This window comes from Microcebus murinus, chromosome 2 (assembly GCF_040939455.1).
Source record: "Microcebus murinus isolate Inina chromosome 2, M.murinus_Inina_mat1.0, whole genome shotgun sequence".
Lineage (NCBI taxonomy): Eukaryota > Metazoa > Chordata > Mammalia > Primates > Cheirogaleidae > Microcebus > Microcebus murinus.
In genome coordinates, this window is record NC_134105.1 from 106,894,355 (window position 1) to 106,913,458 (window position 19,104).

The 19,104-nt window shown below is 37.5% G+C and overlaps 2 protein-coding genes across 2 annotated transcripts; both read right to left on the minus strand.

Annotated features, from left to right (window-relative positions):
* Positions 1–10,449: 10,449 nt before the first annotated feature.
* OR6N1 (olfactory receptor family 6 subfamily N member 1) lies at positions 10,450–11,388 on the minus strand. Its single transcript, XM_012752349.2, has one exon. It carries the CDS (start codon positions 11,386–11,388, stop codon positions 10,450–10,452), a length of 939 nt encoding a protein of 312 aa, XP_012607803.1.
* A 6,185-nt stretch (positions 11,389–17,573) lies between these two features.
* Positions 17,574–18,524, minus strand: LOC105864466 (olfactory receptor 6N2). The gene has a single exon (XM_012752350.2). It carries the CDS (start codon positions 18,522–18,524, stop codon positions 17,574–17,576), a length of 951 nt encoding a protein of 316 aa, XP_012607804.2.
* Positions 18,525–19,104: the final 580 nt, after the last annotated feature.

Consider the following 19,104-nt stretch of genomic DNA (forward strand, 5'->3'; position numbering starts at 1 on the left):
CTTCACGGTTCCTTATCTTGTCCATAATTACCCTCTTTTTCAATTGCCATAGCTGCTTGCTCTATTATTTTTAAAAAGAATGATAAACTGCTGTGTTCAGGTCACAGGTGGTAACTGGATACCTTGGTTACATCAGTGTCCTTACCATGCTTATGATAGTCAAAGCAGTATAGGTGGACGCCCCTGCTTCCAGCACAGGTTGGCTTCCTCCTCAAACTCTAGTAGTTGGGGCCTTTTCTTCTAGTAGTTGGGGCCTGCCCTTTTCTTCTGTGATCTCACACACTGGGGAGGCTGGAGAGCATGGTAGATGAGGCATGATAGACAGTTCTGAAAATTACCACTGTCAGCTTTTCTCCAATTCCCTTTCCAGCTGTACATTCACCTGTCATTCAACATGCCACATAAATAAATCATTTCTTGACACTACAGAGAAGGCTGCTCCACTTTTAGCTTATTTAATTCCCAAATGATTTCAGCAACCATGGACTGATCACATACACAATGTGTTACAGAATTTTAGACCCAAAGGAGTTTCAGAAAAAGTAATAACAATAATAGTCCTCTATATTTCTCTAGCACATTGCTATTTAAAATAAGTTGACATCTATAAATCCTCTTGAAATTTAAAATACCCCAAGGTAAAGATGTCATACATCAGTATTTTTTACATGTTGAATTTTAAGCTCAAAGAAGTCCAATGACTTACCAAGGGCCACATAGACAGCTAGTGACAGAGCTGGGACTTAACCTCAGGTACTCTACTGCATTCTCTTTCCTCCATAAATACATAATTTGGTTTAATCTACATGATGTTCAAGAAACTAAATTATACGAACTTCTTTCCCTAAAAGTTTCCTGAGACCTGATGAGTTCTCAGTGAGTCTATGGAGTCAATAGTTCTTTCCTCTGTGAACTTCCAGGATGTGGCATTATGGGAAAACTACTGGACTAGGAGATTAAAGGACCATATTTTAGAGCTTTTTCTGCCACACTAAGTTTTGCCATTTTAGATGGTCTACTTCCTTCCTGGTTTTCAGTTTCCTAGTCTGTAATTATGCAGTTGTATTAGATCAGTAATTTCTCAAACTAATGGATTATCAGAATTTATGATTTAGAAAAATCTGAAAATGAAGCCCAGTAATTTACAATTTTCGAAATATACCCCCAAATTCTGATGACAGGTAAGACTTGGAATAGCTGGATTAGATGATTGCCAACATCATTTCTAGTCCTAGAACTCTTTGACATTAATAAAAGCTAACATGTTTTAACAATGTCTAACCCTATGCTAAAGACCTACATAAACTATCTCATTTATCATCAAAGCAATTTTATGAAATTAATATTAACCTTATTTATCAAATAGGAAACATGAAACATAGGGTTGCAATAACTTGTCCAAGTACACAGACTTAATTATTAGAATGCCAGAGCAGAAACTTAATTATATCTGATCCCAAAGCTAGTTCCTTATTGACCATGACCTTGTACCTACATCAGAGTTTTCATCCTAATGACTAAATCTAAGAAGAGTTCTAAAGCAAATATGATAGTCAGTGAGCAAATGTGATCACTAATTATTATATGTAACAGAACAAATGGGTTCACTGCTCCAGCCTTCAAGGTTTATTTATTTTTAAAAAGTTTGAGTAGAAACTCTGCATCAGGCACTTCATAGGTGCAGAGGATTCATTTAGTGACTATCACATATCATGTAAGTGGTCTTGGCCTTTGGAGGCCTCAGAGTCTAATGACTCATTATTGCTGCAATTAATAAGACCATCATTATCCATCAAATTTGCTGTTTTCCTTGTCATGAGATTTGATGATCCCACAGACTCATTGTTCTCAGCTTTTAGGCTATTTCCTTTCCTCTAAACTTTCCAAAATTTGTTTTTTATGTTTTAAACCTCTTTGAACGTATGCCCTTTGCTCTCCTCTTCTCTCTCTACCCTGCACATCGATTCTTTTCACAAGGACATCCTTAATCTTTAGAGCTAAAACTCAGAATGATTGCTTTTAGCACCATTGCCCACTGCTTCTCAAGTTTGCTCCAAATTGCTGCAATCTTCAAGAAATATTCCTCCCACTAATAACTCTGGCACTGAAATCAGGACCAATAACAGCCTTTATTTGGATATGACTCATTCTCTATCTTTTTGTTTTTCATGCTGTTAATGTCATTTTGTTTGTCCCACATCCGCCAGTAGACTAAGTAAGGGTACACAGCAGGAAGAGGGTTTCCTCATCCTTCTGAACGTCAGAACACTTAGCATAGAATTCTGCAAATTATCTGTTGATGACCCAAGATTTGTTCTTGGCTAGTGGACCAACTCATTGGCAGGCTGGATTGGCTAAAAGAAAAAGTAGACCAATACTTGGGAGAGCAAAGCAAACAGAGAGAAAGGGGGCAGCCTTTGATGTCAATGACAAGCAGTACACATATAAGCCCAAGGAAGCAGAAAGAAAAGGAATAAAAGACAGAGCATTTGCCACCTAGGTGGAGGTAAAATTCAAAGCAGTCAAACTAAGATTGTAAGTCTATTTAGATTCTTTTTTTGTTTGTTTTTTTTTTTTATTTCGGCATATTATGGGGGTACAGATTTTAAAGTTTCAATAAATGCCCTTCCCCCCCTCTCCCCAGGCACATTCCCTGCTGCCTTCTTAGCCCCAGCCCTAGTTCAGGATAGGAGCATCTCCTATAAGTGGTCTCCTTGCTTTTTGCTTAAGGTCATCAGTGTAGGAGAATAGCTATTTTCCCCATTTCTTCTGAAGTTGAAGTTACCTTAGAAGACAACTAGTTATTTCTCCTTTTCAGCATATTTGAAAAAAGGTAATCCAGCCTCTGCTTAAACATTTAACCAAAGTGTCCTGCTTTGATAGAGGGCTTTCAGTGTGCCCACTGCCAGGATAGTGTTTACTGTACCAGATAGGTAAGTTTTCATCCCTCACTTGCTTCCAACCCTCCCCCTTCTTAGTTTTCAATGTCCTTTACATCTTCTTGTGCCATGTGTACCCATCGTTTACTCCCACTCGTTGGTGAGAATATGTGGTGTTTGTTTTGGTCATTCCCCAAATACTTCACTTAGGATAATGATCTCCAGTTCCATCCAAGTTGCTGTGTAAAACATTATGTCATTCCTTTTTATGGCTGAATCATACTCCATGGTGTGGAGTAGTACATTTCTTTATTCACTTATGGATTGATGGGAACTTAGGTTGATTCCATATCTTTGCAATCGTGAATTGTGTTGGAATGAACATTCGAGTGCAAGTGTATTTTTGATAAAATTATTTATTTTCCTGTGGGTATATACCCAGTGGTGGGATTGCTGGGTTGAATGATAGGTCTACTTGTATCTCTTTGAGGAATCTTTATACTGTTTTCCATACAGAGGCTGTAATAGGGCGCAGTCCCACCAACAGTGTATGCGTTCCTTTTTCTCTGCATTGATGGCAGCATCTGTTGTTTTTTGACTTTATAATAATGGCCGTTTTGATATGGGTAAAGTGGCATCACATTGTGGTTTTAATTTGCATTTCCCTAATAATTAGTGATGTTGAACATTTCTTCATATGGTTGTTGACCATTTGACTATCTTCTTTTGAAAAAAAATTCTGTTCATATTTTTTGCCCACATTTTGATGTCATTTTGTTTTTCTTGCTATTTTGTTTGAGATCTCTGTAGATTTTGGATATTAGTCTTTTGTTAGCTGTATAGTGTGTGAATTTGTTTTCCCATTCTGTTTAATCTGTTGCCTGTTTAATCTGTTGGTCATTTCCTTTGTTGCATAGAGGCTTTTTAATTTAATTAAGTCCCATTTATTTATTTTTGTATTTGCCTTTGGGTGTTAGTCATAAATTGTTTGCCTAGACTGATATCTAGAAGAATTTTTCATACGTTTTCTACTGGAATTTTAATGTTTTCATGCCTTAGATTTAAATCTTTTATCCATCTTGGCTGGGCATGATGGTTCAAACCTGTAATCCTAGCACTCTGGGAGGCCAAGGTGGGAGGATTGCTTGAGTTCAGGAGTTTGAGACCAGCCTGACCAAGAAAGATACCCTGTCTATACTAAAAATAGAAAAAAACAGCCAGGTGTGGTGGCACATGCCTATAGTACCAGCTACTCAGGAGGCTGAGGCAGGAGGATAGCTTGAGCCTAGGAGTTTGAGGTTGCTGTGAGCTAGGCTGACTCCATGGCACTCTAGCTGGGGCAACAGAGCTAGACTCTGTCTCAATAAAATAAAATAAAATAAATTAAATAAATCATTTGTTCATCTTGAATTAATTTCTGTATATGATGAGAGATAGGGCTCCTGTTTTATTCTACTGCATATGGCTATTCAAATTTCCCAGCACCATTTATTGAATAGGGCATTTTTTCCCTAATGTGTGTTTTTGTTCACTTTGTCAAAGTTCAGTTGGTTGTAGGTAGATGGCTCCCAAATACATTTTCTCAACTAACATAATCCCATTATCACTCTCTAAAATATTTAACATTTGACATTTAATTTTATACTTGTATCTTGTTTTGTATTACAGAAAAATTATTTAACATTATTAGCATAATTATTTATATTAAAATATTAACACAAATAAAATAGTTTTTTAAAATATCAATACTAGAACTTCTGAAAATAAGACTACTGCATAAAATTTTTATTTTCTATTGTTCTTAGAATATATACCACTACCCATGTTCAGAAAAAAATAATTTTCTAAACTCTGTGAAATAATTATTTCCCTCTGTGGTTATATTACTAGCTCAATAAAGTTAAGTTCATTTCCTTCAGTTTTTTTCTTCCTATTTTTAGATAATTTTATTTTAGATTAAATGTATTCCCATTTTGATTTTTTTTAATATTTATTTATATCCAAAATCAAAACTACATTCAAAGAATATTTAGGAAGTTTTATTTCCTCTCAGTACCCATTACCCCTATTTCGTTCGTCTTCTGATAATTCTTCGAGTTTTTTCTCCCAAGCTTTATTGAGGTATAGTTAAGAAATGAAAATTATACACACACACACACGCACACACACAGTGTACAACATGATGTATTAATCTATGTAAACACTGTGAAATGGTAACCATAATCAAGGTACTATAATTAACATATCCATCACCACACATAGTTATCTTTTGGTGTGTCTGTGCAGTCACTATATTCCCTTCCATCCCTACCCTCAGCCTCCGGCAACCACCACTCTACATTTCACTTCTGTGAGTTTGACTCTTAGATTTCACATGTATGTGAGATCATGTAGCACTTGTCTTTCTGATCATGGCATATTTTGCTTATCATACTATCTTACAGGTTCATGTATGTTATCACAAATGACAGGATTTCCTTTGCTTAAAATTCCATTGTGCCTATTTGTGTGTTTGCGTATTACATCTTACCTATCCATTAATCTGTTAATGGACTCTTAGGTTGATTCCATATCTTGGTTACTCTGAATAATGCTGCAATGAACGTGGGAGTGCAGATATCTCTTCAACATACTGGTTTTATTTCCTTTGGTTTTATACTCAATAGTGGGGTTGCTGGATCATATAGTAGTTTTATTTTATTTACTTATTTATTTTGGGACAGAGACAGGTCTGTTGCCTGGGTTAGAGTGCCATGGCATCAGCCTAGCTCACAGCAACCTCAAACTCCCGGGCTCAAGCAATTCTCCTGCCTCAGCCTCCCAAGTAGCTGGGACTGCAGGCATGCGCCACCACGCCTGGCTAATTTTTTTCTATTTTTGGTAGAGATGGGATCTCACTCTTGCTCAAACTGGTCTCAGACTCCTGAGCTCAAATGATCCTCCTGTCTTGGCCTCCCAGAGTGGTAAGGTTACAGGCATGAGCCAAAGTGCCCTGCCCAGTGGTTTTATTTTTAATTTTTTTGAGTCTATGAATGGATAAATGGATAAAGAAAATGTGATATAATACATTGAGCTATAAAAAAAGAGAAGGAAATTATGTCATTTGTGGCAACATGGATGAATCTAGAGGGCATTATGTGTGAGTGTATGAAGCAAGCCAGACGTAGAAGGAGGCATACTGGTGATTCCACTTATATAAGGCAGTAAAATTCATAAAATCAAAAGTACAGTGAAAGTCACCAGGGGCTAAAAGGGGATGTGAGGTCAGGCATAAATTTCACGTGAGCAAGATGAATAAGCTCTAGAGGTCTGTTGTACAACATTGTACACATAGTGAACAATAATGTGCCCTATACTTTAAAACCTATTAAGAGGGTAGATCTCATGTTAATTACTCTTACCACAGCAAAACAAAACAAACAGTCCAATTAGAAAATGGGCAAAGGACATGAAGAGGCATTTTTCACTTAAGAAAATATACAGATGCCAAATAAACCCATGAAAAAATGTAAAACATTTTTAGCCATTTTAATAAATGGCTAACTTTAAACAAAATTTTCATTTTATGTTTTACACAATAAGCACTTTTAAATAATAGTTAATTAGGAGTGATATAGATAAAAGTGGCAGAGCAGGTAGAGCTAAGGGCCTATCCCGCTGCACAAACTAAGAAATTTAGCAAAAATTATGACAGTCAATTTTGTTGGAACTCTGGAAAACAGTCAAATGATCACAGCAATCAAGCTAATGCTGAATCAAATACAGAGTGACTTTTATAAAGACAGAAAAGCTTTGCAGATTTTACTTGCCCTTGCCCACTTCACCCCTGGCTCGATGGCAGCCTGTGTTCCCAATGTGGGACCCTCCTCCCTGGTTCCAGAAGGAGCAGAATAGACCTTTTCTCCAAGAATTGTGCTTGTTTATCCCAACCTGTCTGGGGGATACCTGATGGACTGACACCAAGTACTTGTCTTTGTTTTCACCTAAGAACTGTGAAAACATGATAAAGCCTTTGAACAGCTGCTGCCCCCAAGGGCAAAAGATTACAGTTGAGGCAAACCATAGAGCCCGGAAAGCCTGGAAAGAAAAGCTCCAAATTTTTCTTTAGGAAATTAAGCATTCAAAAACACCCATATACATTGGGGAATTTGGAGAGCCATGTACGTGCCCAGGGCAGAACACATGGTCAAAAAAGATCTGAAAATACCTTAAGCCTTCACCTCTCCTTGATTTCTATTTTAGTATAGTATAAGCTACAATTTGTAAGACAGAGCTGTAAATGGCTTGGCTAAGCATTGAATGTCATCTATACACTTAAGAAATCCTTCCTTCCTTCCTTCCTTCCTTCCTTCCTTCCTTCCTTCCTTCCTTCCTTCCTTCCTTCCTTCCTTCCTTCCTTCCTTCCTTCCTTCCTTCCTTCTTCTTTCCCTCCTTCCTTTCATCTTGCTTTCTTCTTTCCTTCCTTCCTTCCTTTCTCCCTTCCTTCCTCCCTCTCTCCCTTCCTTCTTTCCTTTATTCCCCATCTGCCATCTACCCACTCTCCTTAGTTCTCCACACCAAAATTGGTGTTTGCAGAGAGGTTTAGAATGTAATTGATCCAGGCAACAAGCTAGTAGGCAACTTGGCTGGTAGATTCTAGTGAGACAGTTCAACCATTTCTCAAGCCCGCAGATTCCTATTAAACCAGATAGCTTACTGCAGTAGTTTCTAAAAAGCAAATATTTATGAGCGGGTTAACCTAATGTGAGACTCACTTTTTTTTTTTTTGTCTCAGCAACTTGGACGGAAGAGACTCACTTTTTAAAATAGTTTTATGGAGATATAATTCACAGACAATTCAAACATTTAAAGTGTAGAATTCAATATTTTTAATAAATTCACAGATATATGCAAACATCACCACAGTCAATTTTAGAAATTTTATCGCCTCAAAAAACAACAAAACCCTGTCCTCTTTAGTTATCACCCACTTATCCACTTGCACCTCCCAATTCCCACCCCTACTCTAATTTCTGTTTCTGTAGATTTCCCTATTCAGGATATTTTATATGAATGATGTCATATAATATATGATCTTTTGTGATCACATACTTCTTTCACTTAGCATAATGCTTACAAAATTTCATGTTCATTGCTTTTATGGGTGAATAATATTTCATTGTATGGATATACATATTTTGCTTATTCAGTCCTCCATTGAAAGACACTATGGCAGTTTCCACTTTTTGGCTATTGTGAATAATACTGCTATAAGCATCCAGTGTACAAGTTTCTGTGTGGACGTATATTTTCAGTCCTCTTGAGTGGACTTGCTGGGTCATATAGTAATTCTATGTTTAATCTTTTCAGGAACTGCTAGACTGTTTTCCAAAGCAGATGCACTACCTTACATTCCAACCAGCAGTGCATGTGGATTCTGATTTCTGATTTCCTCATGTCTTCAACAAGGTTTCATTATCTGACTTTTTAATTCTAGTAACTCTAGTGGGTATGAAGTGTTGTCTCATTGAAGTTTTTATTTGCATTTGCCTGATGGCTAAAGATGTCCAGCATCTTTTCATGTGCTTATTGGAATTTCTACACCTTCTTTGAAGGAATGTCTTTTCAGATCCTTTGCCCATTTTTTAATTGGGTTGTCTTTTTATTACTGAGTTGTAAGAATTTTTTGTATATGCTAGATACAAGTTCCTTATTAGATACATTGCAAATATTTTCTCCCAGTCTATGTGTTTTCTTTCCACCTTTTTGAAGGTGAGAGCTACTATTCATACCTGCCTCTGCATTTCCTCAGGGGCCAACCTCCTGGCAGCCACTGCCTTTTTTGTTTCCAGACCCATAACCTATAGTTATTATCTTCCAAAATGTTATTTGTATTTCTTACTCATTTTCCTTTTCTTCCCTGAACATTTTAAAGACTAGAGAAACCTAGCCTTGAAGGATAAAGACTTTGTTTCTTCATTCAGAGTCCCTTACTCTTATTTGCTTTATAGTTTTGGGAGGAAGTTCCAGGTCTAAATTTACATTTTTAAAAAAATAGATATAATAATTGCTATGTTGCTTACGTAAAATGGCTAAATCTGAATTATTCTTCAGTTTTTTAGCTTAAAGATCATTTCCTCAAGAAAAGAATACGTTTAGCTTATTACTAATTTCCATAATTATAATCAATTAATTATAATAAATTAAAAATTAATTATAATTTTAATGTCTATATCCTCAACTCTTTTAAAACACCCTAAGAGTAGAAACTAGACATATATGATTTTTTCATCACAGTTTTTAGGGCTTAGCACTTTATCTGATATATAATAAGAGATATATAAACCTGTTGAATTGAATAGATGGAGGACGGATGGATGGATGGATAGGTATCTTTAAGATTGTAGAAATAAAAATACTTTGGGATCTTATTAGGAAGTTCTATAGAAGTCAAAGGTTTCTTACAATTAACATTTGATCCTTTACTCGTGGTAGATATTCAGATGCATAAATAATTCATAAAATTAGTTAATATTTAAATCCCCAGGTTTCTCATGTGCTAAGTTTTAGGATTATTTTTTACATATTTTTCTTATTTCAGGAAATGATAAGCTAAAATGAAATAAAGAAGTGGTCCCGTGAAAAAAAGTTATCTTATTTCCTGCCACTGAATCAACTTCTATACTTGGATACTTTATGCTGAGTATGGATATCAGGACCACTGAAACATGCACATAAACCTTGTCAGAACAAAATGTGACAAACTATCCTCTTTTTAGAAGTCTTCCCTCTGGCTGGTGTGCTCCTTTCCTTTGGGGACAAGTACCTGGGAAGTATTTTTGCTTATTTATATTTTGCTAGATATTTTTCTAAGACTAAAAGGAGTGATGAGAGGTCTGGGCAGAATAAAATAAATAAAAATAAGTATAAATTTTTTTTACTATCGCCTGTATGCCGGACACTGCATACTGTGGCTTACAAATCTTATTGCTAATTATCGAAACAATCTTCAAGAAAACATTGTTATCAAATGATGGAATTAAAACTCACAGAGGCTAAATTACTTTCCAAAGATTATGTAATTGACAAGTGACTGAAAGAAATAGGATTTAAATCCAGTACACATGTGGTCTCAAAAAACATGCTTTCCTGTGCTGTACCAGTCTTTTCCACATAAAGTGATTATAAGTGGTACATGAAAAATCATTCATTACTTGTTCTAAATTTTATTTAACACATATTATTGTTTAGGACATGCCTAATATATTAAATCAAACCTAGTATATTTGAAAAAATATAGGTAAGACAGATTTGACAAGTACTAAGTGTAGTACACAAACATGTGAGATTTGAGAATCACTGCACTACATCATGTTGAGAGAAGGTGTACCTTTTCTAGTCTCTTGTCCCAAAGCTGAATGTGATCCCAGCAGATAGCACAATGGTTGCTGTAACATTGAAAGTCAGGCAGCACTTCCCCAAGTAGAAAAGCAATGAATGTTTCCTGTGTCAGGTCTCTGGCCCCCGTTGATGCATAGGGTTCCTGTATCCTCAGCCCCAGCCTTGGCCTGCCCCTAGTAGCTTCCCTGGCTCACCCCAGCACCCCTGTCCTCTTTAGCTGCCTCCTCATGGCCTCCTTGATCTCCTTGTTGCGCAAGCTGTAGATGAAGGGGTTGAGGAAGGGTGTGAGCACCGAGTAGACGACCGCCAAGGCCCGGTCATAGTCCAACGAGTAGCTCTTCTTCAGCCGCACGTACATGAAGAGGATGCTCCCATAGAAAATGAGAACCACGGTGAGGTGGGAGGCGCACGTGGAGAAGGCCTTCCTCTTGCCCACAGCTGAGGGGATCCTGAGCACTGTGCGGAGGATGTGCACATAGGAGCTGAGGATCAGCAGGAATGTGGCCAGGATCTTGCAGGAATTTATAACAAAATCCACTAGGACATTGATAGATGTATCAGTGCAAGCCAAGCTCAGCACAGGAGGGAAATCACAAAAGATGTGCTGAATGCGATTGGGGCCGCAGAACGGGAGGCGCGACACCAAGGAAATTTCAGCCACTGGCCCAGCCAAGCCTCCCAACCAACAGCCAACAGCAATCTTGGCACAGAGTGTTGGGGTCATAAGGGTGGGGTAGTGGAGGGGCCGGCAGATGGCTAAGTACCTATCATAAGCCATAGCTGTCAGGAGGTAGCACTCAGTCGCTCCGAGGGAGTGAAAGAAATAGATCTGCAGGAGACAGCCAGAGAATGAAATGGTCTTCTTCTCACTGAGCAAGTTTGCCAGCATCTTGGGGATGGTGGCAGCCGTGTAGCCAAGCTCTAAGAAGGAGAGAACGCTGACAAAGTGGTACATGGGTGTGTGGAGCCGGGAGTCCAGGCGGACCACCAGGAATATCAGCAGGTTTCCCCATATAGTAGTGAGGTAAATGACAAGTAGCAAGAGAAAGAGATAAGTCTGGACACCCTGGAGATGGGGGAAGCCCAGGATGATGAATTCTGTCACCTGGCTCCAGTTCCCTGTGTCCATTGCTCATAATTCAAGTCCCTAGAATATGAAGCATAGACAGGGAAGCAAGTTGAGCCATGAAATTCCTAACAAGAAGGCAACTTCAAAGTACTATTGCTCTCCCTGGCTCACCTTCAGAGTACAGCCCTCCCTGCAAATGATTTTAGAGGTCAGCATTTCAATTCCATCCCTCCTTGCTGCTCCAGTCAACAGCATGCTTTGGAGTATCCACCTTTATAATTAGACATAAAATGTCTTCCCTGATTAACACAGCTCATTTTGGCCTGCAAAATCCATTCTGTAATCCAGCTGCCCTGCTTAATGGAATCTATATAGGATTAAGTATTCCTCATCCAAGGTGTATATTATGATTTATGCATATTCTTTGTCTAAGGTGAGGAGGCGGAAACATTAGAAATCATCTTATTCAACGTTTTCATTTTGCAAAAAAGAAAAGAAACTGGGGTCCAGAAAGGGGAGATGACTTGCTCAAGGTCACACAGTTACTTAAAAGCATAGCCAATTTGCTAAGTTTAAACCCAGACTTTTGAACATACCATTTGAAAAAAAGAATATCTTTTAAAAAAAATAATTTTTGGTGTTCTGAATGACATATTTCATCGACCTTCATTATTGAAAACCTCTCATTTCTGAATGCTCTAGGTCTCTTTCCAGTGCTCAGACTAGGAAAGAATTTGAGGATGAAAATGCCTCCCTGACTAAGTCCTTACCCGGAGCTTGCTGGTGGGGAGGGCTCTGGCAGGGCTTGGCCCTGGGAGTCTAGCCACTGCTCAGAGTCTGGAGATGAAAGAGAACTCCCTGCTCACTTCCTGCTTCTCATTTGGGGTATTATATCCAGCCACTCCTGGAGCCTGGAGGAGTTGAAGTTTAGCGCTTTGATGGGAAACTGTGTGAGTAAGTCAAACCATAAAACATTCTCCTTCTATGACCTGGATTCTTTATAAGGCTCCTGACATAGGGAGAAGCCCTTGGGCCTTCTGAGCAGACCTCCTGGGGTCACCAAATTGCTCTCTCAGGAAGGAAACTGACATACAGGAAGTTCATTAGCCAGTAGTCCTCGATACGTATTGATTCACTACTACAACTACTAGTCCAAATTGGGATTGAGTATCTTTCAAGACAATAATTTTCTTCAGTAAAAAACAACTGGTATGGGAACTATAGGCTCAAATAGGTTCCTCTATTGTGTGACTTGGGAGAAAGCATATAGTATATACCTTCCACTTATGATAGTACCTTCTAAAATGTGACTGGAATTCTTGGACCCTGAGAGGGTGAAGGCAGGGACAGACTGAGGACATAAATACTGTCAGAGAAGAGTCCTAATCCTGTCTGTTGCTCACATTTATAGTAGTTTTATCTTCACTTACACATTGCAGTTTCCTATTTATTCTAGTGTTATCTTGCTTTGAAGAGAGCCCTGCCTCATAATCTTGGACTTAAACCCTAGCTTGGACTTAAATCCTTAAATCTTGGACTTAAAACAGCTAGGATTGATATTTATTGTATAGGATTAATATTTATTATAATATTAATATTAATATTTATGTGACATTAGCCACTTCACAAAGTGTTTAATTGCAGCATTGCCATAAGGGTGGATTTTAAATGTTCTCACCACAAAGAAAGGATTAGTACTGTATGTGAGGTGATGAATATGTTAATTAACCTAATTTGATCACTCCAGTCTGCTCATATGTATTAAGACATCATATTGTACCCCATGAATATATACAGTTATTATCAGTTAAAAATAAAAAAGTATAAAGGAAATATTACTTTCCTCATATGAAAGTAATAATCAAATGTGATAATAAATGTGAAAAATGTACTTACAAAGTATAATGTGTACTGTGAAAACATTTAAATATTTTTTCACTTTCCCACTTCCATCCACATCTTCAAGATTTTTCATCCAGGTTTTTCTTTCTCTGTCTCTTAATCTCTTTCATGAAGATTTTCTTTTTTGGAAACTGAGTTGCAAGAGTTTGATTTTTTGTGTGTGGTATGTAGATTTTTAATAATTTAATTTTTGAGTTGGTGTTTTTTCTTTTCCTTTGATTATTATAGATAGATTTTAACTAATAATTTTATTTACTTAATGACTATGGGTTTATTCAGGTTCTCTAAATCTCTATAAGATAGTTATGAGCTAAATAACCACTACCTCTTTAAATAAATTTCCTACCCCTCTCTATTTAATTTTCAATCACTTCTTTTCTGTGGACTAGAATACTCTCTATCCTTAAAAGATCTCCACCAATTCTGCTATTTCCCCTCCAATTGATATCCTATTTCTACTTGTGTAGGAGTAGATGTTAATAGCTGGCTAACCCTAACAAAGATTCTCTTCCTGGTCAAACACTAGCCAGGCTTCTCTGAGCCCATTTCTTGACTAAACCTCAAATCTGGCCTATAAAAACTATAGACTCTCAGCAAAAATGATTTCATCCACCTTCTACCCCACAACATTAAAAGACTTAAACAAACACTAACACAGTTTTTAATAGCCCTGCTGCTGGCTCAGAGGCCCTGCTCAGAAGGCTTGCTTCAGGCTCCTCCCCAGTCCCGGCTCTGAGGTTCTCACGCTGGATCCTCAGGCTCTATCTCTGTGCCTCCAGAGCCCAGACCAGGCCTGGAACATCATCCCCAAGATTATAGCACTGCACCTGGGCCCCGAGATCCCACCCCAGAGCCTCCACCACTGTCATCAGCACTGGAAGCAAAAAACTTTTCAAAAGTCCAACACCCTGACAGGGACGTCCCCAGCCTTCAGCCACCAGGATCCTGTGTCCTGGTTTGAGTAAACGCCCACAGCCCAGGAACCCATGACAACTGCCTAGATAGTGTAATACTTATGCATTGTTGGTGGGACTACAAATTAGTACAATCTCTATGGAAAACAATATGGAGATTCCTCAAAGAACTAAAAGTAAATCCAGCATCCATTTGATCCACCAATCCCACTGCTGGGTATCTACCCAAAGGAAAAGAAGTCATTTTATCAAAAAGACACCTACCTGTACTCAAATGTTTATTGCAGCACAATTCACAATTGCAAAGATGTGGAATCAACCCAAATGCCCGTCAATTCATGAGTGGATTAACAAAATGTGGTATATGTATACCATGGAGTACTACTTAGCCTTTAAAAGGGTGAATGAATGCCTTTTGAAGTCATTTGGAAGGAACTGGAGACCATTATCCTAAGCAAAGTATCTTAAGAATGGAAAAATAAATACCACACCACATGTACTCTCTAATAAATTGGAACTAATTATGGGCACAGAAATACAGAGAGGGAAGTGAACCTCAGTGGAAATCAAGCAGGGGGGAGGGAGGAGGAGAAGGGCAAAAGCCCACCTAATGTGTACAACAGACACTATTCACATAATGGGCACTTTTATGGCTGTGACTCAAGCCATGTATCAAAAACATCAGTACCTCCTTCATATTTTGAAATAAAAAATAAAATAAATGGGTGGAAACAGATATACCATGCAAGCACTAATAAAAAGTTACAATAGCTAAATTAATATAAACCAAAGTAGATTTCAGAAAAGATAAATATTATCAGAGATTTTTTAAATGGTATGTACAAAGGTGAAAGGGTCCATTCACCAAGGAGACATAACAATCTTGAATATGTAAGCAATCAACAACAGAGCCTAGAAACTTCAACCTATTTGAGCCATATACAAAAATATGTAGAAAGAAATGGACACAGAAATAGGAAGGAAGATAAAATAAAATGTTAGTAAAGAAATCCTGGGATATTCTCACTCACATATGAGGATGATGACTTCTGTCCTCTTTGTTCCATGGAGATGTAAAAGTTACATATGCGTGTATATGTGTACATATGTGTTACATATGTGAGTATATATGTAATTTTTACAACTCCATGTATATTTGTAAACAGTACACAAGAAAAATAGTTTCAAATATTCTACTAATCTGTCTGCATGGCTAAGAAAAGTCTTATATTTGAAATAATTGTTTGACTATGCAGAAACATTTATAGATACTCCAAAAATCTTCAACAATTGTGGGAAATTTATTACTCAGAAAAAAACTCTCATTTATTTATGACAAATTGTTAGCCTTGGATTCAAGAGCCACCAAGGACATATAAGAAAATAAAGGGTTTCAAGGAATCTTAGAACTGCATAATGTTAGTGATGAACATCATCTCAAGATAGCTTACTTACCCACCACAGCTTATCAATAAATAAATAGAGATCCAGAAAAGATAACCTAGTCTGGCACTTCATTAATGGCTAAGAACTAGTTATCAGTTTTATCAAAGATATTCAAAAAGCATTTACAATTTGAGACAAGTTGAGGCTGCTTGTGTAGAAGACAGAGGTGAATTACACTAGGGTAGATCAATGAACTCTATGAAAAGTGGGTTTCAGTAGTGATTAGAATCAGGATGGCATTGTTAAGTACCAATTAACCGGGGTGGGTAAGATTCATTGCATTTTTTATTCATCACACTTTTATTGAATAATTACTATGTTTAGACACCATGCTAGATTTGGACATATAGCAAGTAACAAAACTGAAATAATTCCAGATCAAATGTACTTTATAGACTTGTAGGAAATAATGATGAACTATATCTATATATATACCTATATCTACATATACACAAACATGCATACACATATAAATTGCTATACATACTTTGAAAGAAAGTGAAACATAATTTCAAAGACAAACACATTAACAAAAATTAGGCTGCATGTTCAGAAATCCTCTCAAAGTTTGCATCACTTGAAAGTGATATTTGAGCAGAGATTCACACAATTATAAAGAGTAAGCCAAATGAAATGTTGGAGGGAAAAAAGGATGAAGGTCCTAAACCAGAAAACTCTTAAATGTATTTGAAGAACTCAAAGGAAGATCATGTGGCTAGGAAGGGTATGCTGAGGGAGAAGAGGTACCAGTCAAGGTTAGAGAGGAAGGCAGGTAAGAATTTTACTTAGCCTTATAGAGTATGATGAGGCTTTGGATTTTATTTTAAATGCAACTGGGAACCACTTACAAATGGTATAATCAACTTAGGTTTAAAAAGCATCACTTTGGATTTTATGTAGAAAAATATATTAGAACAAAACAAGAGTAAGAGAAAGGAGAATGGGTAGAATATTATTGTATTAATGCAGTTGGGAGATATTGATGATTTACATGAGGATAGTAATACTAAAGAGAATAAGAAATAAACAGATTTAAAGACGTATTTTTTGTAAGTATTGGCATACACTAGTAATGAATTGGAAATAGAAGTGGAAGAAGAGGAAGCAAAATAGAATATTTAAAATTTCCTGGCAAAAACACAGGGGAATAAAAGCATCACCAATTTTCAGATTTGGAAATTAAAGATTTAATTTTTGATATATTAAGTTTTTAATTCTTGGGAATTTACATCCAGGTAATGATATTAAGTAAGCACTTGAACATATAAGTCTAAAGTTCAGGAGAGATTTCTGGTTTGGAGATATAAATTTAAGAGCCCTTGGCATAGATAGGGATGGTATTTAGAGCCTTAAAGAGTAATTTTGTGTATCGAGGTAGATAATGATACAGGAAAAAAGAGGCTGAGAAAGACTAATTAGAAAGATTAAAAAAACAATTGGGAGATAATCATGTCAATGGAAGGTAAGAGACAAATGCTATTAAGAAGTAAAGACTGGTCATGTGTGTCAAGATTTCAGGAAAAAGGAAGGACAAGAAGGGTCTAATGGATTTGGCAGCATGGAGGTCATGCAAAATATTGATTGGAAGGTCTGAATCAAAACTAGATACAAATATGTTAAAAAATGAACAGACAGTAAAGAAGAGGAGATGGGTTGTATAGAGAAGTTTAATCAGAAAAAGGAGTAGAGAAATTGACCTCTAGCTGGATGGAAATATGTGGCCAAGAAAATGTATACTCTATATGTAAAGAATGTAGATACTAACATATTATTAAATGCTGACAGAACTGATCAAGTGGAAATGAGAAAAGGTAACGATATAGAAAACAAGAAAATCATAAAGAAATAATGTCTTTGCGAAGGCTAGAGGAGATGGGATCCAGAACATGTGTGATGATGGGAACATTATTCAAGGCCAGGCCAAAGGTATGTAGGATTTTCATGAAGTGAACATTGAGGTGGAGGAAGGACGTAGGAAGAAAGTCAATGGTGAGTGGGACTAGCTTTCCTCCCCTTCTGGAAGGTCCTTTTGATGGCCTTAATGAGTTCCTTGTTACGAAGACTATAGATAATTGGGTTGATCAGTGGTGTGAGCACAGAGTAAACTACAGCAAGTGTCCGATCAAGGGTCAGTGAATAGCTCTTCTTTAACCTCACGTACATGAAGATGATGCTCCCAAAGAAGACGAGGACCACAGTGAGATGTGAGGCACATGTAGAGAAGGCCTTTTTTCTTCCTACTGCTGTTTTTATCTTCAGCACAGCCCCAATGATTCTTACATAAGAAACCATGATAAACAGGAAGGTAACGAGGATGATGAAGGCATTGATGGCAAAGTCCACCACAACATTAGTGGATGTGTCCTTGCAGGCCAAGCTCAGCAGAGGTGGAAAGTCACAGAAGATGTGTTGGATTTCATTGTAGCCACAGAAGGGGAGCTGGGAGACCAGGATGACCTCAGAAATGGGACACAGGAAGCCACAAGTCCAACAAACCGCAGCCATCTTAGCACAGAGTGTGGTAGTCATAATTGCAGGGTAGTGGAGGGGTCGGCAGATGGCCAGGTAGCGGTCATAGGCCATGGCTGTGAGAAGATAGCATTCAGAGGCCCCCAGGGAGTGGAAGAAATAGGTCTGAAGGAGGCAGCCCACAAAAGAAATGGTCTTCTTCTCACTGAGAAGATTAGCTAGCATCTTAGGGATGGTGGTGGCTGTGTACCACAGCTCTAAAAAGGAGAGAACACTGACAAAGTGGTACATGGGCGTGTGCAGGGCGGCATCCAGTCGTATGACTAAGAAGATGAGCATGTTGCCGCAAATGGTGAACAGGTATGCCAAGAGCAGCAGGACAAAGAGCCAGCCCCTGACATGTCCCACACTGGGGAAACCAAGGAGCACAAAGTGAGCCAGACTCGAGTGGTTGTGTCCTTCCATGGGAGGCTGAGGTGAAGAAGGAAAGAAGAAAAAACCGGATTGTCGTAACTGCTAAATCCAAATCAAAATTTCATTTCTCTTTTTCTCCTAATTTGAAGGCAGCACTTTAATTACTACTATTACTGTTACTACTATTAATACTACCCTAAAAATAGTAATAGCTAACTCTTATTAGCACTTACTATGCATCAAACATTTTCACAAGTGTTTTGCATTCAACATCTCCCTTAATTTTTGTAGTCCGATGAGATAAGTACTAATGTTATGCCTATAAATGAGAAAATCCAGAAATAGAATAAAGAAATTATGACACTTTTCCATTTTCTATAGATACTATTTTGCAGAAACAAAATTTGAATCGATGTTCTCCGTGCTGTTTATTTCTATACTATGTGACCTTCCCCAAACATTCTATCCCTTCTCCCCAGGCCATAGTCATTCATTTAGTCAAATCTCAAAGGGTGCATCTTGTGTATGAGGTTAACGTAAGTAGCAAGTCTTTTCCTATTGTTTTAGTTCACCTATATAAACATTTATTAAATATGTGTGTCAGACATAAGGAATATAAAATTCTACAAAT